This window comes from Heterodontus francisci, chromosome 18, assembly GCF_036365525.1.
Source record: "Heterodontus francisci isolate sHetFra1 chromosome 18, sHetFra1.hap1, whole genome shotgun sequence".
NCBI classification, from domain to species: Eukaryota; Metazoa; Chordata; class Chondrichthyes; order Heterodontiformes; family Heterodontidae; genus Heterodontus; species Heterodontus francisci.
The window spans coordinates 83,898,166-83,920,629 of NC_090388.1; the positions used below are offsets into that span (position 1 = coordinate 83,898,166).

Here is a 22,464-nt window from a genome sequence, read left to right on the forward strand (position 1 = left end):
GCAGGTCAGAGGCTAGGAAACCTGCGGCAAGAAACTCACCTCCTGACTCTCTAAAGCCTGTCCACCATCTACAAGGCACAAGTCAGGAGTGTGATGGAATACACTCCACTTGCCTGGATGATAAAGGCAAGAAGTCACTTGTGGGAGTGGTGTACAGGCCCCCTAACAGTAACCACATGGTAGGATGGGGTATAAACAAAGAACAGTACAGCACAGGAACAGGCCATTCGGCCCTCCAAGCCTGCACTGATCTTGATGCCTGCCTAAACTAAAACCTTCTGCACTTCCGGAGACCGTATCCCTCTATTCCCATCCTATTCATGTATTTGTCAAGATGCCTCTTAAACGTCGCTATCGTACCTGCTTCCACCACCTCCCCTGGCAGCAAGTTCCAGGCACTCACCACCCTCTGTGTAAAGAACTTGCCTCGCACATCCCCTCTAAACTTTGCCCCTCTCACCTTAAACCTATGTCCCTTAGTAACTGACTCTTCCACCCTGGGAAAAAGCTTCTGACTATCCACTCTGTCCATGCCGCTCATAACTTTGTAAACCTCTATCATGTCGCCCCTCCACCTCCGTTGTTCCAGTGAAAACAATCCGAGTTTTTCCAACCTCTCCTCATAGCTAATACCATCCAGACCAGGCAACATCCTGGTAAACCTCCTCTGTACCCTCTCCAAAGCCTCCACGTCCTTCTGGTAGTGTGGTGACCAGAATTGCACGCAATATTCTAAGTGTGGCCTAACTAAGGTTCTGTACAGCTGCAGCATGACTTGCCAATTTTTATACTCTATGCCCCGACCGATGAAGGCAAGCATGCCGTATGCCTTCTTGACTACCTTATCCACCTGCGTTGCCACTTTCAGTGGACCTGTACGCCCAGATCTCTCTGCCTGTCAATACTCCTAAGGGTTCTGCCATTTACTGTATACTTCCCACCTGCGTTAGACCTTCCAAAATGCATTACCTCACATTTGTCCGGATTAAACTCCATCTGCCATTTCTCCGCCCAAGTCTCCAACCGATCTATATCCTGCCGTACCCTCTGACAATCCTCATCACTGTCCGCAACTCCACCAACCTTTGTGTCGTCCGCAAACTTACTAATCAGACCAGCTACATTTTCCTCCAAATCATTTATATAGACTACAAAGAGCAGAAGTCCCAGCACTGATCCCTGCGGAACACCACTAGTCACATCCCTCCATTCAGAAAAGCACCCTTCCACTGCTACCCTCTGTCTTCTATGACCGAGCCAGTTCTGTATCCATCTTGCCAGCTCACCTCTGATCCCATGTGACTTCACCTTTTGTACCAGTCTGTCATGCGGGACCTTGTCAAAGGCTTTACTAAAGTCCATATAGACAACATCCATTGCCCTTCCTTTCATCAATCATCTTCGTCACTTCCTCAAAAAACTCAATCAAATTAGTGAACCATGACCTCCCCTTCACAAAACCATGCTGCCTCTCGCTAATAAGTTCATTTGTTTCCAAATGGGAGTAAATCCTGTCCCGAAGAATCCTCTCTAATAATTTCCCTACCACTGACGTAAGGCTCACTGGCCTATAATTTCCTGGATTATCCTTGCTACCCTGAAGGAAGAAATAATGGATGTTTGTCAGCAAGGTACTGCGATAATCATGGGGGATTTTAATCTACATGTAGACTGGAAAAACCTGATGGGCAAATGTAGCCTAGATGAAGAATTCATAGAATGTTTTCGGGATAGATTCTTAGAACAGCATGTTCTGGCGCCAACCAGAGAGCAGGCTATACTAGTCCTGGCATTGTGCAACGAGATAGGATTAATTCATGACCTCAGTGAAGGTGCTTTTAGGCAGCAGCAATCATAATATGTTTGAATTTTACATTCAGTTTGAGGGAGAGTAGAGTGGCTCCAAGAGTAGTATTTTAAACTTTAAGGGCAATTATGAGGGCATGAAAGCAGAGCTAGCAAAAGTGAACTGGCAAAGTAGGTTAAGGGATAGGTCAATAGAGATGCAGTGGCAGACATTTAAGGGGATATTTCAGAATATACAGAATAGATATATTCCAATGAGAGAAAAATTCCAAGGGGAGGACCCACCCATCTGTGGTTAAGTAAAAAAGTTCTAGATGGTATCAAAGATGGATGGCAGGTCAGAAGATTGGACAGGATATAAAAAGCAGCAAAGAACGAGTAAAAGACTAATAAGGAGGGAAAAATTAGTGTACAAGAGAAAGCTGGCTAGAAATCTAAAAACCTCGTAAGAGTTTCTATAGCTATTTAAAACAGAAGAGTTAACAAAGTGAGCATTGGTGCTATAGAAAATGAGTCTGGGGAATTAATAAGGGAAAATGAGGAGATGGCAGATAAATTGAACAGGTATTTTGCATTATTCCTCACCGTCGAGGATACAAGTAACATCCCAGAAATAGTTGTAAATCAGGAAATGGAAGGGAGGGAGGAACTCAAGAAAATTACAACCACCAGGGAAATGGTACCGAGCAAATTGTTGGAGCTGCGGGCTGCCAAGTCCCCGGGTCCTGATGGACTAACAGAAGTGGCTAGTGAGATAGCTGATGCATTGGTTTTAATTTTCCAAAATTCCCTAAATCAGGGTAGGTTCCAGTAGATTGGAAAATAGCAAATGTAACACCTTTATTCAAAAAGGGAGGGAGATAGAAGGCAGGAAACTACGGGCCAGTTAGCTTCACATCTGATTTAGGGAAAATGTTAGAAGCAATTATTGAAGAGTTATAGCAGGGCACTTAGAAAAATCCACGGTAATCAGGCAGTGTCAACATGGTTTTATGAAAGAGAAATCATGTTTAACCAATTTATTGCAGTTCTTTGAAGTAACATGTGCTGTGGATAAAGGGAACTGGTGGATGTATTGTATTTGGATTTCCAGAAGGCATTTGATAAGGTGCCATATCAAGGTTATTACGGAAAATAAAAGCTCATGATGTAGGGGGTAGCATTTTGGCATGGATAGACGATTGGCTAGCTAACAGGAAACAGAGTAGGCATAGATGGCTCATTTTCTGGTTGGCAAGATGTAACGATGAGTGGTGTGCCACAGGAATCAGTTCTGGGGCCTCAACTTTTACAATTTATAGTAATGACTTAGATGAAGGGGCTGAAGGTATGCTTGCTAAATCTGCTGATAACACGAAGATAGGTAGGAAAGTAAGTTGTGAAGAGGACATACGGAGGCTACAAAGGGATATAGATAGGTTAAGTGAGTGGGCAGAGATCTGGCAAATGGAGTATAATGTGGGAAAATATGAATTTTTCCACTTTGGCAGGAAGAATAAAAAAGAAACATATTATCTAAATGGTGAGAGATTGCAGAGCTGAGATGCAGAAAGATCTGGGTGTCCTCGTGCATGGATCGCCAAAGGTTAATTTGCAGGTTCAGCAAGTAATTAGGAAAGCTAATAGAATGTTATCATTTATTGCAAGGGGAATTGAGTACAAAAGTTGGTGGGTTATGCTTCTGTTATAGAGAGCATTGGTGAGACCACATCTGGAGTACTGTGTACAGTATTCTGTGGGTGGCACAGTGGTGCAGTGGTTAGCACCACAGCCTCACAGCTCCAGCGACCCGGGTTCAATTCTGGGTACTGCCTGTGTGGAGTTTGCAAGTTCTCCCTGTGTCTGCGTGGGTTTTCTTTGGGTGCTCCGGTTTCCTCCCACATGCCAAAGACTTGCAGGTTGATAGGTAAATTGGCCATTAGAAATTGCCCCTAATATAGGTAGGTGGTAGGGAAATATAGCGACAGGTGGGGATGTGGTAGGAATATGGAATTAGTGTAGGATTAGTATAAATGGGTGGCTGATGGTCGGCACAGAGTCGGTGGGCCGAAGGGCCTGTTTCAGTGCTGTATCTCTAAATAAAAAATAAATAAATAAAAAGTATTGGTCTCCTTATTTGAGGAAGGATATAAATGCATTGGAGGCAGTACAGGGAAGGTTGGAATGGGGGCATGTGAGGAAAGGTTGGACAGGCGTGGCTTGTATCTGCTGGAGTTTAGAAGAGCAAGAGGTGACTTGATTGAAACATATAAGATCCTGAGGGATCTTGACAGGGTGGATATGGAAAGGATGTTTCCTCTTGTGGGAGAATCTAGAACTAGGAGTCACTGTTTGAAAATAAGTGGTGGCCCATTTAAGAGAGATGAGGAGAAATGTTTTCTCTGTGTGTTGTGAGTCTTTGGAACTCTCTTCCTCAAAAGGCGGTGGAAGCAGAGTCTTTGAATATTTTTAAGGCGGAGGTAGGTAGTTTCTTGATAAGCAAAGGGGTGAACGGTTATTGGGGGTAGGTGGGAATGTGAAGTTGAGATTACAATGAGATCAGCCGTGATCTTGTATGGCAGAGCAGGCTCGAGGTGCCAAGTGGCCTACTCCTGCTCCTAATTCGTATGTTCGTATGTTCACTAATTCTCTTTAAGGAAGGACATCTGCTGTCCTTACCTGGTCTGGCCTACATGTGACTTCAGACCCACAGCAATGTGGTTGACTCCTAAATGCCTCTGAAATGGCAAAGCAAGCCACTCAGTTGTATCAAACCACTACCAAGTACAAGAAAAGGAATGAAACCGGAGGGACCACTTGGCATTGACCTAGTCTCTGGAAATGACAACAGCAAACCCAGCCCTTTTGACTCTGCAAAGTGTTCCTTACTAACACCTGGGGGCTTGTGCCAAAATTGGTCAAGCAACAGCCTGACATAATCATACTCATGGAATCATACCTTACAGACAATGTCTTAGACACCACCATCCCTGGGCATGTCCTGTTCCACTGGCAGGACACACCCACCAGCAGTGGCGGCTCAGTCGTCTGCAGTCAGGAGGGAGTTGCCCTGGGAGTCCTTGACATCTAATCCGGATGCCATGAAGTGTCATGGCGTCAGGTCAAGGAAACCTCCTGCTGATAACCACCTATTGCCCCCTCTCAGCTGATGAATCAGTGCTTCTCCATGTTGAACAGCAATTGGACAAAGCACTGAGGGTAGCAAAGGCACAGAATGTACTCTGGGTGGAGGACTTCAATGTTCATTGCCAAGAGTGGCTCGGTAGCGCCGCCAATGACTGAGATGGCAGAGTCCTAAAGGACATTACTGCTAGACTGGGGGTGTGGCAGGTAATGAGGGAACCAACAAGAGTGAAAACCCTACTTGACCTCGTCCGCACCAATCTACCTGTTGCAGATGCATCTATTCATGACAGTATTAGTGACCACCACACCTTCCTTGTCGAGGCAAATTCCCGTCTTCACGTAGAGCGTACCCACCACTTGTGTTGTGTGGCAGGACCACTGCGCTAAATGGGATAGATTTTAAACAGATCTGGCAACTCAAAACTGGGCATCCATGAGGCGCTGTGGGCCATCAGCAGCAGGATTGTATTCAACCAAAATCTGTAACCTCATGATCTGCCATATCCCCTATTCTACCATTACCATCAAACCGAGGGACCAACCCTGGTTCAATGAAGAGTGCAGGAAGGCATGCCAGGAGCAGCACCAGGCACACCTGAATGAAGTGTCAACCTGGTGAAGCTACAACACAGGACTACTTGCATGTCAAACAGCAGAGCAACATGCTATGGACAGGGCTAAGCGATCCCACAGCCAATGGATCAGATCTAAGCTCTGCAGTCCTGCCACATCCTGTTGTGAATGGTGGTGGATAATAAAACAGCTAATAGGAGGAGACTCCATAAATATACCCATCCTCAACTATAATAAAAAAAACAAAATACTGCAGATGCTGGAAATCTGAAATAAAATAGAAAGCGCTGGAAATAGCAGGTCCGGCAGCATCAGTGAAGAGGGAAGCAGAGTTAACTTTTCAGGTCTGTGACCTTTCATCAGAACTGTTCCACTGAAAGGTCACATACCTGAAATGCTAACTCTGCTTCTCTCTCCACAGGTGCTGTAGATCTGCTGAGTATTTCCAGCACTTTGTTTTTATTCCCCATTCTCAACGATGGGGGAGCCCAGCACATCAGTGCAAAAGACAAGGCTGAAGTATTTGCATCCACCTTTAGCCAGAAGTGCAGAGTGGATGATCCATCTCTGCATCCTCCTGAGGTCCCCAGCATCATGGATGCCAGTCTTCAGCCAATCTGATTCACTCCACGTGATGTCAAGAAACTGCTGAAGGCACTGGATACTGCAAAGGCTATGAGCCCTGACAACATTCTGGCAATAGTACTGAAGACTTGTTCTCCAGACCTAGCCATGCCCCTAGCCAAGCTGTTTCAGTACAGCTACTACAATGGAATCTATCCGGCAATGTAGAAAATTGCCTAGGTATGTCCTGTACACAAAAAGCAGGACAAGTCCAACCCGGTAAATTACTGCCCTATCCATCTACTCTCGATCATCAGCAAAGTAATGGAAGGGGTTGTTGACCGTGCTATCAAGTGGCGCTTGCTCAGCAATAACCTGCTCACTGATGCTCAGTTTGGGTTCCACCAGGGCCACTAGCTCCTGACGTCATTACAGCCTTGGTCCAAACATGGACAATAGAACTTAACTCCAGAGATGAGGTGAGAGTGACTGCCCTCGACATCAAGGCATCATTTGACTGCGTATGGCATCAAGGAGCCCTAGCAAAACTGGAGTCAATGTGAATCGGGGGAAAACTCCGCTGGTTGGAGTCATATCTAGCACAAAGGAAGATGGTTGTGGTTGTTGGAGGTCAATCATCTAAGTCCCAGGAAATCATTGCGGGAGTTCCTCAGGATAGGAGTTCCTAGGCTCAACCATCTTCAGTTACTTCATCAATGATCTTCCCTCCATAAAGTCAGAAGTAGGCATGTTCACTCATGATTGCATAATTTTCACCAATTGCAACTCCTCAGATAATGAAGCAGTCCATGTCCAGATGCAGCAAGACTTGGACAACATCCAGACTTGGGCTGATGTGTGGCGCAAATGTAACTTGCCACTTAAGTGGCAGACAATGACCCATCTCCAAAAAGAGAGAGAATCCAGCCATGCCCCTTAACATTCAATGGCATTAGCATTACTATCAACATCTTGGGGTTACCATTGACCAGAAATATAACTGGACCTCACAGGCTGGTAACTCACCTCCTGTCTCCAGAATGGCCTGTCCAAGTCAGGAGTGTGATGGGATAGTCTCTACTTGCCTGGATGGGTGCAACTCCAACAGCACTCAAGAAGCTCGACACCATTCAGGACAAAGCAGCCTACCTGATTGGCTCCCCATCCACCACCTTCAACATTCATTCCCTTCACCACTGACGCACAGTAGCAGCAGTGTGTACTATCTACAAGATTCGCTGCAGCAACTCACGAAGGCTTCTTCGACAGCACCTTCCAAACCCACAACCACTACCACGTAGAAGGACAAGGGCAGCGGACATATGGGAACACCACTACCTGTAAGTTTCCCTCCAAGCCACACACCATCCTGACTTGGAACTATATCGTCATTCCTTCACTGTCTCTGGTCAAAATCCTGGAACTTCCTTCCTAACAGCACTGTTAGTGTACCTTCACCCCAAGGCAGCTCACCACCACCTTCTTAAGGGCAATTAGTGATGGGCATTAAATGCTGGCCTAGCCAGCGACGCCCACTTCTCCTGAACGAATAAAAAAATGGCTCAGGAATCGCGTCCCTTGCGATGAATTCACGAAAGTTGGCATGTCTATTTATCTAATCTGTTCTGCGAGTGTTTGGAGGACTGTAGAAGGAACCTTATGCTGTTATCTATCCTGAGCTGTATATGAAGTCACTATGAACTTCATAGTAATCACTGTTGGGTCAATTCAGCAGGAGCTGTGCTCAAAGAAAATACAGGTTAGAGACTGGGTCACAATGTTATACTGCCAGTGCAGGATTGCGAAATGGAGCGCTGTATGTGAAAAGCTTTGAGATGTTTGTGAGAGGTCTTGGGGTGTTCAGTTAAGTACCAATTTTGCTTCTTTATTTCCAGTAAAATTTTTTGTGTGTACCATTGTCCACTGATATTTTTACTGGTTCCCTTCATTCTGCAGCTCTTTGGGTTTGTGGAGAAGTACCATGTTTCAGCTTCAAAAACAAACGATGTGCAGAATGAGAAAGGATCCAAGACAGCAGCTCTTGAGAATTTTCTTCAGAAGCTCAATGAGAAATCCATTGGACAAGGTCTGTGTCTAACCTCGAACTGTCTGGTTGTGGTGTTGCAGATGGTTTCTTTTCCTGGTGAGCTGTGGCTTGGCCATCCTGTAACTTTGCTCCAGTCTCGAAGCTGGTTTGGTCCTAGGGATATTCCTCTTGGGGATAAAAGCAAAATACTGCAGATGCTGGAAATCTGAAATAAAAACAAAGTGCTGGAAATACTCAGCAGGTTTGGCAGCATCTGTGGACAGAGAAACAGAGTTCTGGTGAAAGGTCACAGACCTGAAACATTAACTCTGCTTCTCTCTTCCCAGATGCTGCCAGACCTGCAGAGTATTTCCAGTACTTTCTGTTTTTATTCCTCCTAGGGATGTTATTACAAATTGCAAAACCGATTGTAGGAGTGCTACAGGGAAGTGGTTACCTGGCTGTACCATGCATTGAGTTCAAGGCCACAGGAGACTTGAGTAGGTGGTTTGTTGACGCTTCACAAGACAGAGTAGTCAAAGGGAATGAGTTGGCTGTTCGTAAATGAAATTTGATTGGATGCCATTGATGATTCATAATTTATCTGTGGCCTTTTTTGTGAATAAACTCACGGTCAATAAAAAGTAGGAACATGGAAACATAGGAGCAAGAGTAGGCCATTCTGCACATCAAGCATGCTCTGCCATTGAATTTGATCATGGCTGATCATCTACCTCAGTGCCACTTTCCCGCATTATCCCCATATCCCATGATATCATTAGTATCCAGATATCTATCGATTTCTGTCTTGAGCATGCTCAATAATTGAGCTTCCACTGCCGTCTGGGGTAGAGAATTCCAAAGATTCACCACCTTCTGAGTGAAGAAATTCCTCCTCATCTCAGTCTTAATAGCCTACTCCTTATTCTGAGACTATGTCCCATGGTTCTAGACTCACCAGCCAGGGAAGCATCCTAACTGTCCACCCTGTCACGCCCTGTAAGAATTTTGCAAGTTTCTATGAGATCACCGCTCATTCTTTGAAACTCTAGAGAGTTCTAGAGGCAGCTCACCACCACCTTCTCAAGGGCAATTAGGGATGGGCAATAAATGCTGGCCTGGCCTAGCCAGCGACGCCCACATCCCATGAACGAATAAAAAAAACCGGTCTAGTTTCCTCAGTCTCTCCTCATAAGACAGTCCTGCCATCCAGGGATTCTTCTGGTGAACCTCCGTTGCGCTCCCTCTATTGTAAGTATAACTTTCCTTAGATGAAGAGACCAAAACTGTACACGATACTCCAGGTGTCGCCTCACCAAAGCTTTATACAATTGCCGCAAGATTTCTTTGCTACTATACTCAAAACCCTTTGTGATGAAGGCCAACATATCATTTGCCTTCCTAATTGCTTGCTGCACCTGCATGCTAGCTTGTAGTGACTCATGAGCAAGGAAACGTGGGTCCCTTTGGACATCAACACTTTCCAATCTCTCACCATTTAAGAAATGCTCTTTTTTTTTCGACCAAAGTGGATAACTTTACACTTATTCACATTATATTCCATCTGCCACATTCCCAAAGTGGATAACTTTACACTTATTCACATTATATTCCATCTGCCACATTCTTGCCCATTCACTTAGCCTGTCCAAGTCCCCTTGAAGCTTCCTTGCATTCTCCTCACAACTTACATTCCCACTTAGTTTTGTGTCATCTGCAAATTTGGAAATATTTCATTTCGTCCCCGCGTCCAAATCATTTATACAGATTGTGAACAGTTGTGGCCTCAGCACTGATCCTTGCAGTACCCCACTAGTAACAATGTGCCATCCTGAGAATGACCCGCTTATTCCTACACTCTGTGTTAACCAGTTCTCAGTCCATACCAGTATATTACCCCCAATCCCATGAGCTCTAATTTTGTTTACTAACCTCCTGTGTGCGACCTTATCAAAAGCCCTCTGAAAATCCAAATACACCACATCCACTGGTTCTCCTTTATCTATGCTACAAGTAACATCCTCAAAAAACTCCAACAGCTTTGTCAAACATGATATCCCTTTCATAAATCCGCACTGACTCTGCCCAATCATATTTTTTTTGAAGTGTCTTGATATCGCATCCTTTATAATAGATTCTAACATTTTCCCTACTACTGACATCAAACCAACAGGTCTCTAGTTTTCCCGTTTTCTCTCTCTTAATCAGTGGGGTTACATTTGCTACTTTCCAGTCTGTTGGAACCTTTCCAGAATCTATAGAATTTTCCAAGAAAACCACCAATGCAACCACTCTGTAGCCACCTCCTTCAACACTCTGGTCATCTGGTCCAGGGGATTTATCAAACTTCAAATCAGTTAATTTTTTCAAGTACTACTTCTATTGATACTAATTTCTTTCAGTTCCTCATTTTCACAGGTCCCTTGGTTCCCTAGTATTTGTGGGAGATTTTCTGTATCTTCCTCTGTGAAGTCAGAAAATTGGATCATATTGTCTGGTTAACCCAGTATATGATCATGTAGCACCAACATTAAATGCCTCAAGAATGTCTGTTCACTTGAAAACAAGACCTTTGCCATCTGTGGCCTTACTGTGGATGATAGCATGGCCTTGACAGAAACTTGGATGATGCCACCTTGCCCCTTGCTCCACCTGGCTGTTTCTACCACCATCTGCCCGTATTGGCGGTGCAACCTTTACCACCAAATCACACCTTGGTCTTTCCTCCTACTCCTTTAGCACCTTCTCCTCTTTTAAGCACGTCACTTTGATCCATCCCCCCCACCCCTTTCCCTCTCCTTTAAAACACTTGTTTTTACAGGCCACCCAAGCCCCGCAAGTTTCTCACAAAGGTATTCTCGCTGATTTCCTCCTTCAGCCTCTGCACCAAGCAAATTCTCATCCTCAGAGATTTCAGCCTGCATCTCAAGTCATCGTGCCCTCTCTTCCCTGTGTTTGCTATCCTCTTTTAATGTCTCCCTCCATATAAACTCTCCACCCATATTTGTAACCACCCCCCCGCCCCCCGACCTTGATATCTCACATGGTGACTGCTCAGTCCTCCCAATTGCATGCAAGACCATCTCCAATCACTTCCTCTCCACTCCCATCCCCTTCCAAACCGACTTCCTTCTGTGTCTGTTCCTCAAAAAAAAGTCTTCCCCCAAGTCACTTACTACTGCACTATCAAATTCCCAGCTATCCAGCCATTGGCCTTCCACTCACCACATTTCTGCAGCTACCAATTTGCTCAGTCACGCCCTCAGTTCCACCTTTGATGCCCTTATCCCCATCATGACCATGACACACTCTCACCCTGGCTGATCCTCCTTCAAATCCAAGGGGTGCCGACTTGAACATTTATGATGTATAGCTGGTTTAGCAATTCATTGCCACAACTGGGTGGATCTCAAAGCATTATCAGGCCCTGCTCTTGGTCAAAATTGCACAATACTCCAGGATCATCCTGGAATGCAAAGATAAACCCCAGCTTCTTTTCTTCACTCCTAAACCTATCTCCCCTCCAGGTGTGAGGAGCTCATTTCTTTGCCTTTAAGATTGAGGCAGCCTGTTCAGTTTAAGGGGGAGACGGTGGCATAGTGTTAGTGTCACTGAACTGGTAATTCAGAGACCCATGCTAATACCCTGGAGACACAGGTTCAAATCCACCCTGGCAGCTGGTGGAATTTAAATTCAATTAATTAAGAAAATCTAGAATTGAAAGCTAGTCTCAGTAATGGTATTATGAAGCTTTTATCGATTGTTGTAAAAACCCATCCTTCAGGGAAGGAAATCTGCTGTCCTTACCTGATCTGGCCTACATGTGACTCCAGACCCATAGCAATGTGGTTGACTCTTAACAGTTCTCTGAGATGGCCTAGCAAGCCACTCAGTTCAAGGGCATATTAGGGATGGGCAACAAATGCTGGCTTTGCCAACGAAGCCCACATCCCATGAAAGAACTTTTGAAAAGTCTATTTTGCCTCTTCTGAATCTGTCCCTTCCTTTTTTCCACCAATCTAAGCTTCCTCTACGGTCCTCCCTGCCCTAACCCTAAATTGGCATCTTTCTCTAGTTTCTCTCCTATTTCCCCTAGTGACCTCTCTAAGCTCATCTTGTTCATGAGATCATCTGCTACACCCTTGTCCCGATTCCTGCCAAACTGCTGACCACCCAACCTGCCCTCCTGATCCTAGGTTAGCTGATAGTGTAAACAGTTTTATGGTGTTGTTCCCTCTCCCTATCAACTCTGCCATTGTCACCCTGCTCCTCAAAAACCTACCTTTGACCACTCTGTCCTTGCAAACTATTTCTCATCTCCAAGCTCGCTTTCCTGTCAAGTCTTTCCCCCAACTCCATGTCTGGACCTCTCCAATCAGTTTTTCACCCCACCGTAGTGCTGTCACAAATGATGTCTTCTGTGACTGTGATGAACTATCCTTCCTCATTTTTCTGAAAACAGCCTTTGACAGTTGACCACACCATCCTCTTCCAACACCTTTCCACCATTGTACAGCTAAGTGGGACTGCCCTCACCTGATTCCACTCTTTACTATCCAGGCATAACCAGAGAACCTCCTGCAATGTCTTCTCTTCCCACTCCTGCAACTCAACTCTGGAGTCCAAGGATCTAGCCTTGGTCCCCTCCTATTTCTCATCTGCATGCTGCCCCTTGGCAACATTATCCGCAGACCCATCAGATTCCACATTTACCCCGATGGCACTCAACTCTACATCACCGTCACCTCTCTTGACCCCTCCGCTGCCTCTGATTAGTCATGCTGCTTGTCCAATATGAAGTTTTGGATGACTGGCAATTTAATCCTATTAAACATTAGGGAGACCGAAGCCATTGTCTTCGGCTTCCGCTACAAACTCTGTGCTCTAGCCATTGATTCTGTCCCCCTCCCTGGACTGAACAAGTCTGTTCACAACCTCAGCGTTTTATTTGATGCTGAGCTGAATTTCTGACCTCTCCGTCACCAAGACTGTCTACTTCCATCCCCGTAATTCTGCCTGTCTCTACCCCTACCTTAGCCCATCTGTGGCTGAAACCCTTATCTTTTGTTACCTCCGGACTCAACTACTCCAATGCTGTTCTGGCTGGCCTCCCATCTGCCAACATCCATAAACTTCAGCTCATCCAAAACTCTGCTGCCTGTATCCTAACTTGCCTCAGGACCCTTTCACCCATCACCCTTGTGTTCACTGACATACATTGGCTCCTGGTCCATCAACACCTCAATCTTAAAATTCTCATCCGCTTGTTCAAATTCCACTATGACCTTGTCCCTCCTTATCTATGTAACCTCCTCCAGTCCCAAAATGCTTCAAGATCTCTGTTCCTCCAACTCTGCCCCCTGTGCATCCCCCACACCCTTCATCTCACTATTGGTGGCTGTGCATACAGCTGACTAGGCCGGAAGCACTGAGACTCCCTCCCTTCTTGAAGTCCACCTCTTAACCAAGCTTTTTGTCACTTATCCTGGTATCACATTCTTTGGCTTGGTGTCTGATTATGACTCTGGGAAGAACCTTGGGACATTTTCCTATGTTAAAGGAGCTATATAAACATAAGACAACGCAATTGTTATTGAAATGAAATGTAAACGTGTGAACTTGTGTGAGAATAGACTGCCTCCTCTAGGGTCAGCTAGCCTATGACCCTTGCTGTTCACACCCACACAAAGATAGCTATCTGGTTGTATTTGTGAACAGTGCCATGGGCCTGCAAAAATGACCCCTGTGCCAGTCAGCACCTTCAGAATTGGACTGGAGCAAACTGGATGAAAAATCAGATTGGCCAGGTGAAAGGCAAAAATAAAATGGGGATTGGAGAGGCAAAATTGATGAATTTATCTTTTGTATTGTAAGATATTTCAATTAATTTCTAGAGTTGATATCTGCCTGTTACTGGTGATGGACCAAGGTGCTAAAATTCCTGTTTGTATTTTTTTTACCAATATTTTTGTTTATTTTTCAGTTACACCCCATGAGCAGGGAGAGGACCTAGAGAAGGAGCAGCCTGTCATGGCATCGCCAATGATGCAGATTGAGGGGTTTCTCTTTGCCCTTACAAGCACTAACAAGGATGGGCGAGTGGTTGTTCAGAGACAAGGTGGGAAAAATTCTAGATCTTTGGTAGTTTTGGTGGAGAGCGGAATTACATTATTCGTTCTTTGCAGTTCAATTACATTCTGCTCAAATCAATCCACCCCTGTCGCAGTTCAGAGCTCAGTCGCTGACTGTCCCTTCACGAAATTGATACCTTGCAGGTGTCGGCCATAACTTAGTTGGTAACACATTTGCCTCTGAGTCACAAGGTTCTGGGTTTGCCCACTCTGTTCCACCTTCATATAAGTGACCTCTTACACTTCTTGTCCAATCCTATACTCTATGGATGTTTCCATTCTGCAATCTAGCCTCCCTTGAGATTACTCACTCTGCATGTTTTCCATTCCAGTATGACTACTCAACGAGTAGTCATCTTGATCATCTCCATGCCCTTAAATAAGGCGTGAAAATACTTCTGTTTACCCCTTCAGTGAGGACAATCCAAGTAGCCTCTTATCTTTGTTCACTATATCCATAGAGTCATTACAAGACAGAGGAGGCCATTCAGCCCATCAATTCCATGTTGGCTCTCTGTAGAGCAATCCAGTCATCCCTTTTCCCCACTATATTCCCCATAGACCTACATGTTTATTTCTCTCAAGTGCCCATCCAATTTCCTTTTGAAATCATTGACTGTTTCTGCATCCACCTCATAGGCAGTGAGTTCCAGGTAATTACCAATTGCTGTGTAAAAAATCTTCTTCCTCCCATTATCCTGCATCACTTGCCCAAAACCTTAAATCTGTGTCCCCCGTCCATCAGCTAAGGGGTACAGCTTTTTTTGTCTACCTAATCAATACCTGTCATCATCTTGTACACCTCTCCCAAATCTCTCCTCAATCTTCTTTGTTCAAGGAGAATAACCCCAGCTTCTCTAACCTAACCTTTTAGCTAACATCTCTCATCCCATTCTGGTAAATCTCCTCTGCACCCCCTCAAGGGCATTCGCATTCTTCCTAAAGTGTGGTGACTAGAGGTAGACGCAATACTCTGGTTGTGGCCTGACCAAAGCTTTATAAAGGTTCAGTATAACTTCCCTGCTTTTGTACTCTATGCCTTTATTTAAGAAGCCGAAGATCGCAAATGCTTTGCTCATTAATCACTCACAAAGTCCTGCCCCCTTCAAAGATCTATGCACATGAACCCCAGGTCCCTTTATCTCTGCATACTCTTTCCTACAGTGCAATTAAGTTAATATTGCCTCTCCCTGTCCCTTCTGATAAAATGCATCACCTCACACTTGTCTGTATTAAATTCCATCTGCCCATTCCGTTGGCCTATCTATGTCCTGTTGCAGTCAATTAGTATCATCCTCCGTGTTTGCCACACCTCTAAGTTTGGTATCTTGGGCATATTTTGAAACTTTACTCTGTATACCATATGTCAAAACTAGCAGTGAACCTTGGGGAACACCACTGTCTACCATGCTCAAGTCTGAAAAGCAACAATTTACCACGACTCACTATTTTCTGACCCTCCTATTCCACAAGCCTCAATTTTGTTGACCAGCCTTTTATGTGGTACTTTGTCAAACGCTTTTTTAAAATCCATAATGATAACATCCATTGCATTCCCTTCATCAGCCTTCTCTGTTACTTCCCTGTTAGCTCTCCTAAATTAACTCAAACCTCTCCAAGTGCTTATTGATTTTTTTTTTCCCCCTAATTATTGGGCTGAATTTTATTTCGGCGGCGGAGGTCCCAGCGACAGGCCGGAAGGTGGGGGGCAACTCTGCCTTGGCCATTTGTCAGACTTCTGGCCGAATTCAACGGCAGACTGGCAATTAACTGCCCACAGTCAGGGCTGCCATCCGCTTTCAGGGACAAGATCACGCCCCAGGTGCTGCTGGCCAATTAGTGGGTTGGCAGCTCAGCAGTCCCAGCAGCGCCACCAAGAGTGGAGACCACTGCTGGGACTGCACTCGGACCAGAGTAGCATCGTGGATACCGCCCTGGGACCAAGACTAGTGGGGATGTGGTCGCTGGCGATAGTCAGCAGGCCCCAGCGACGGGGTGGGGGTGTAGTCTTGTCATGGGGGTGGCCATCACCAAATGGGGACCCCTCCGTGATTCATGGATTGCTCCTAAAGGAGGGGACTACCCCTGCTCACCCCCCAGCCCACTATGAGGCTGCCAGGTCTCACCTGGCAGTGTCTCCATGCAGTAGCAGGTCCCTCCGACGGTTAAATGGGAGCGAGGCGGTAGCTGCTCTTACGTGGCCACGTAAGTGGCTCAATCGCCCATGGGCAGGAGGACCTTCCTCCACCTTCTCTGCTGCGAACAAAATGGCATCGTGGCAGGAGTACTTCACCTGATGCCATCCCCATCTTGTCTGCCCTGAACGCCTCCCATCCCTCTCTAAGGGCCGGATAAAATTCAGCCCGTTGTTTCTAAAACCTTACCCACAGCTGATGTTAAACTGACCGGCCTGTAGTTACTGGGAATGTCCTTATACACTTTCCTGAATATGGGTGTCACATTTGTCACTCAGAATCACAGAATAATACAGTGCAGAAGAGGCCCTTCGGCCCATCGAGTCTGCACCGATACATTAAAACACCTGACCTGTCTACCTAATCCCATTTGCCAGCACTTGGCCCATAGCCTTGAATGTTATGACGTGCAAGCGCTCATCCAGGTACTTTTTAAAGGATGTGAGGCAACCTGCCTCTACCACCCTCCCAGGCAGGGCATTCCAGACCATCACCACCCTCTGGGTAAAAAAGTTCTTCCTCAAATCCCCCTTAAACCTCCCGCCCCTCACCTTAAATTCGTGACCCCTCGTAACTGACCCTTCAACTAAGGGGATAATGTGGCGACCAGAATTGCACACAGTACTCCAGCTGTGGCCTTACCAAAGTTCTGCACAACTCCAATATGACCTCCCTGCTTTTGTAATCTATGCCTCGATTGATAAAGGCAAGTGTCCCATATGCCTTTTTCACCACCTTATTAACCTGCCCTTCTGCCTTCAGAGATCTATGGACAAACACGCCAAGGTCCCTTTGTTCCTTGGAACTTCCCAGTGTCAGGCCACTCCCCAATCCTCTGGCACCATCACCTCTTCTCTCCGCACCCCCCCCCCCCCCCCAAACAAATCTAGGGAAGATTGGCAGATTGTGGCAAGCCCTTCCACTATCTCCACCCCTCACCACCTATAGCAACCTGGGATGCAAGCCATATGGACCAGGTGACTTATCCACTCTAAGCAAAGCCAGCCTTTTCAGTACATCCAGCCACCAATTGTCACCTCATGCATTACCTCTACCACCTCTGCTTCCATTGATATTTTGTCAGCATCCTCTTGCTTAGTAAACACCGATACAAGTACTCATTAAGTATTCTAGCCTTGCCTGAGCCTTCGAGCATCTATCACCTTCTTTGTCCCTAATAGGACCCACCCACCCTCTTCCTACACATTTACGTGCCAGTAGAAGACTTTTGGGTTCCCTTTTATGTTAACTGCCATTCTATTCTCATATTCACTCTTTGCCAGACTTATTTTCCTCCAGAGTCCTTTGTTCGTTGGTATTGTCTGACTCACTATCTCTCTGATCTGTAATCTATCAACATTTTGGGGGTTACCATTGACCAGAAACTGAACTGGAGTAGCCTCATAAATACCATGGCTATAAGAGCAGGTCAGAGGCTCGGAATCCTGCGGCGAGTAACTCACCTGCTGACTCCCCAAAGCCTGTCCACTATCTGCAAGACACAAGTCAGGAGTGTGATGGAATACTCTGCACTTGCCTGGATGGGTGCATCTCCAACAACACTCGAAGCTCGACACCATCCCGGACAAAGCAGCCCGCTTGATTGGCACCCCATCTGCAAACATTCACTCCCTCCACCACCGACGCACAGTGACAGCAGTGTGTACCATCTACAAGATGCACTGCAGCAATGCACCAAGGTTACTCAGACAGCACCTTCCAAACCCGCGACCTCTGCCACCTCGAAGGACAAGGGCAACACGTGTGGGAACATCACCACCTGCAAATTCCTCTCCAAGCCACACACCGTCCTGACTCAGAACGACATCGCTATTCCTTCACTGTCGTTGGATCAAAATCCTGGAACTCCCTTCCTAACAGCACTGTGGGTGGACCTACCCCACATAGACTGCAGCAGTTCAAGAAGGCAGCCCACCACCATCTCATGGGCAATAAATGCTGGCCTGGCTAGCGACGCCCACATCCCATGAAATGACTAAAATTAAAGATCACTTCTCCATTGTTAAAGCTGCCTCCAAGAACTTCCTGTTTGTGCCAAATGCTTTTTCAATATCAAAAACTCTGTATAAAACCCAAGTCCTTCCAAGACTTCACGACTGCTATTTTATCTGTGGAAGGTCCTCTAACATCTCCCACATCCCTGGATGGGATACTGGAAAGCCTGTCATGCAATGGAGGATCCTTTTCTCAGTCTAATCCCTCTCTCTATTGTAATTGTTATTTTCCTGTGCGCTCTCACTTGCATTTGCACGTTCTCCCTGTGACCGCGTGGGTTTTCGCCGGATGCTCCGGTTTCCTCCCACAGCCAAAGAATTGCAAGTTGATAGGTAAATTGGCCATTGTAAATTGCCCCTAGTGTAGGTAGTTGGTAGGAGAATTGAGGGAAGGTAGGGAATATGGGATTAATGTAGGATTAGTATAAAAAGGTGGTTGATGGTTGGCACAGACTCGGTGGGCCGAAGGGCCCGTTTCATTGCTGTATCTCTAAATAAATAAATACATAATCCTTGCTTCTCTGAACTCTAGTTTTGTTCCTTCTTAGTTACAAAGCTTTGACCTTATGCCCCCTTTTCCTTCCTGCACCCCACTTCGTTGAAATATTCTCTTTTTTTATCTCTTTTTCCAGTACCTCCAGAGCATGCAGCATCTCACTTCCATTTCTCCTACAGTCCACAGGCTTTTATAACCGTAGTTGATATTCTTAATCTTGAATTATGCTGTCTTCTTTTCTATTGTTGTTGGCCACACTATTATCCTTCGCTAAGGTTCCTAATGAATGTTCTTACTGTGAATGCCAGCTCGTGTCTCAGGTAGTAATCCAGAGATTATTGCTTTTTGGGTTCTGCTTTTTAATTTAACCATTAGCTGCTCATATTGTCTCAGCAGAACCTCTTTCTTAGTCCCACCTATGTCATTGATATCCACATGGACCACGACAACTAGATCCATCTCCTCGCATTCTAAGTTCCTCTCGAGCCCCGAGGAGATGACCTTATCCCTGGCAGTGGGCAGGCAGCAGTCTTTGGGACTTACCTTCTTGACTGCAGATAGCAGTATCTGTCCTCCTAACTATACTGTCTATAATATACTACTATATTCCGTTTTTTCCCCCCACTTGAATGGCCCTCTGTACCACAGTGCTGTGGTCAGTTTGCTCATCCTCCCTGCAGTCCCTGCTCTCATCCACACAAACTGCCAAGAACCTGCAACCTGTTGGACAAGTGCAAGGGCTGAGGCTCCTCTACTGCTACCTTCTGATCACCATACCTGTCCCACTCATAGTCACACGCTCCTGTCCTTGAGAATGGACAAAATCTAAAGTACTGAGCCGAAGAGGTGTGACTGCCTCCTGGAACAACGTGTCCAGGTAACTTCCCCCTCCCTGATGTATTACTGTGTCTGAATCTTGGACTCCAGCTCTTCAACTCTGAACTGCAGTTCATCGAGCTGCAGACAGTTACTACAGATATGGTTGCAGTGGATCACACTGGTGTCCAGCAGCCCCCACATGCTACAACTGTAACACATCACCTGTCCTGCCATCTCTATTGTGTTTTATTTAACTAATTAGGTTTCATATTTAGAAATATCACAGTTAATTTGTAGTTATATTTAGTTTAACTAGTTAAGCTACAAATTTAATATAATACTGATATCTCTCCACTACCAGTTTAAACTACTGCCCCATTTAAAAAGGGGAAACAAAAAATCTTAAAACTCACCAACCAATCACCTACCTGCTCACCTAATTAATGCCTCTGGGCTTCAGCTCTCTGATCTCACTGTCTCCGGCTCCCTCTCTTAGATCGGTGCTTGTTCTATAGAAGACCAGAACAGCACCTCCTCCCTTTATTAGCTGAGGCATAGAATATAAGAGCAGGGAGGTTATGATGGAGCTGTATAAAACGCTAGTTAGGCCACAGCTGGAGTACTGTGTACAGTTCTGGGCACCACTCTATAGGAAGGATGTGATTGCCCTGGAGAGGGTTCAGAAGAGATTCACCAGGATGTTGCCTGGGCTGGAGCATTTCAGCTATGAAGAGAGACTGAAAAGGCTAAGGTTGTTTTCCTTAGAGCAGAGAAGGCTGAAGGGGGACAGAAATAAAAGCAAAATACTGCAGATGCTGGAAATCTGAAATAAAAACAAGAAATGCTGGAACCACTCAGCAGGTCTGGCAGCATCTGTGGAAAGAGAAGCAGAGTTAACGTTTCGGGTCAGTGACCCTTCATCGGAACTGACAAATATTAGAAAAGTCACACGTTATAAGCAAGTGAGGTGGGGGTGGGGCAAGAGATAACAAAGGAGGTCTAGATTGGACCAGGCCACATCGCTGACCAAAAGGTCACTGAGCAAAGGCAAACAATATGTTAATGGTGTGTTGAAAGACAAAGCATTAGTACAGATTAGGTGCTAATACACTAAATATTGAACAGCAGCAAGTGCAAACCTGAAAAAAAACAGTGGGTAAGCAAACTGAACAAACTAAGATGAAATGAAGTAAATGCAAAAATAATTGTAAAAAATGTAAAAAAAGGAAGAAAAAAATAACTAAAAATGAAAGTAAAGTGGGGGGCTGTCATGGCGGAGGATGATCCTTTGGATATGGAGGCTGGTGGGATGAAAAGTGAGGACAAGGGGAGCCCTGTCATGGTTCTGGGAGGGAGGGGAAGGGGTGAGGGTAGAGGTGTGGGGAATGGGCCAGACACGGTTGAGGGCCCTGTCAACCACAGTGGGGGGAAATGCTGGAACCACTTAGCAGGTCTGGCAGCATCTGTGAAAAGAGAAGCAGAGTTAACGTTTCGGGTCAGTGACCCTGAGGGGGTCATGATGTATACAAAATTATGAGGGGCATTGATAGGTTAGATAGGAAGAAACTTTTTCCCTTAGCGGAGGGGTCAGTAACAAGGGGGCATAGATTTAAGGTAAGGACCAGGAGGTTTAGAGGGGATTTGAGGAACTATTTTTTCACTCAGAGGGTGGTTGGAATCTGGAGCGCACTGCCTGAAGAGGTGGTAGAGGCAGGAACCCTTACAACATTTAAGAAGTATTTAGATGAGCACTTGAAACGCCATAGCATACAAGGCTACGGGCCAAGTGCTGGAAAATGGGATTAGAATAGATAGGTGCTTGATGGCTGGCACAGATATGATGGGCCGTTTCTGTGCTGTATAACTCTATGACTCACTGCATGAAATTCCCACACTTACCAAATTCCTGAGTTAAGCATTCCTGTCTTGCAGTCACTCAGTCAAGCAGGGCTTCATGCTACTTATTCTGTGTGTTAGCAAAACCTCCTGTACCTATACTCGCTGGAATTCCAGAGACCTCAGTCAGGCCCTGCTGTCTAGGGAGCCAGTTTTAACTAGTTACCTAATTAACTATTTGTGCCGCTGACTCTGGCAGGTAGCTTGTTTACCGCAGTCTAAGATTGAAAGAAACCACAACGTAATGTTAAAGTTAAGTTAAATGCTAAATGCAGACTTGACTAGATTTTAGAAAGAGCTCAACCCTTGAAATTCCCACACTTAACCAAATTCCTGAGTTAAGCACTGTCTTGATGTATTACTCGATCACTTGGTGCTACTTACTTGCTATCTTCTTGTTTGAGGTGCTCTGTTTGGATGAGATGTTAAACCTAGGCCCCATTGGCTTCATCAAGTGGATGTCAGAGACACCATGGAACAATTTTGAAAAAGATTGGGTAATAAATGCTGGCCTTTCCAGCGATGCCCACATCCCACGGATAATTGTCCAACAAAAGAGCAGAACATAAGAAATAGGAGCAGGAGTAGAACATTCAGCCCCTCAAGCCTGCCCCGCCATTCAGTAAGATCATGGCTGATCTGCCCCAGACCTCAACTCCTCTTTCGTGCCAGCTCCTCATAACCCTCAACTCCCCGATGGTTCCCCCCAGTGTCCTGGCCAATATTTATCTCTTAACCAGCACCTAAAAGAATATCTCAAAAATTATCTCATTGCTGTTCAAGGGAGCTTGCTGTGTGCAAATTGGCTACAGTATTT

The 22,464-nt window shown here is 45.6% G+C and overlaps 1 protein-coding gene across 2 annotated transcripts in view; it reads left to right on the forward strand.

Moving 5' to 3' along the window:
- Window positions 1-22,464, forward strand: part of ddx11 (DEAD/H (Asp-Glu-Ala-Asp/His) box helicase 11) — a 169,979-nt gene that overhangs the window by 85,458 nt on the left and 62,057 nt on the right. For both annotated transcript variants that reach the window (XM_068051077.1, XM_068051078.1), the window contains exons 16-17: window positions 8,026-8,155; window positions 14,079-14,213. In XM_068051077.1, the coding sequence (XP_067907178.1) occupies window positions 8,026-8,155; window positions 14,079-14,213 (265 nt within the window). The remainder of the gene's footprint in view (window positions 1-8,025; window positions 8,156-14,078; window positions 14,214-22,464) is intronic.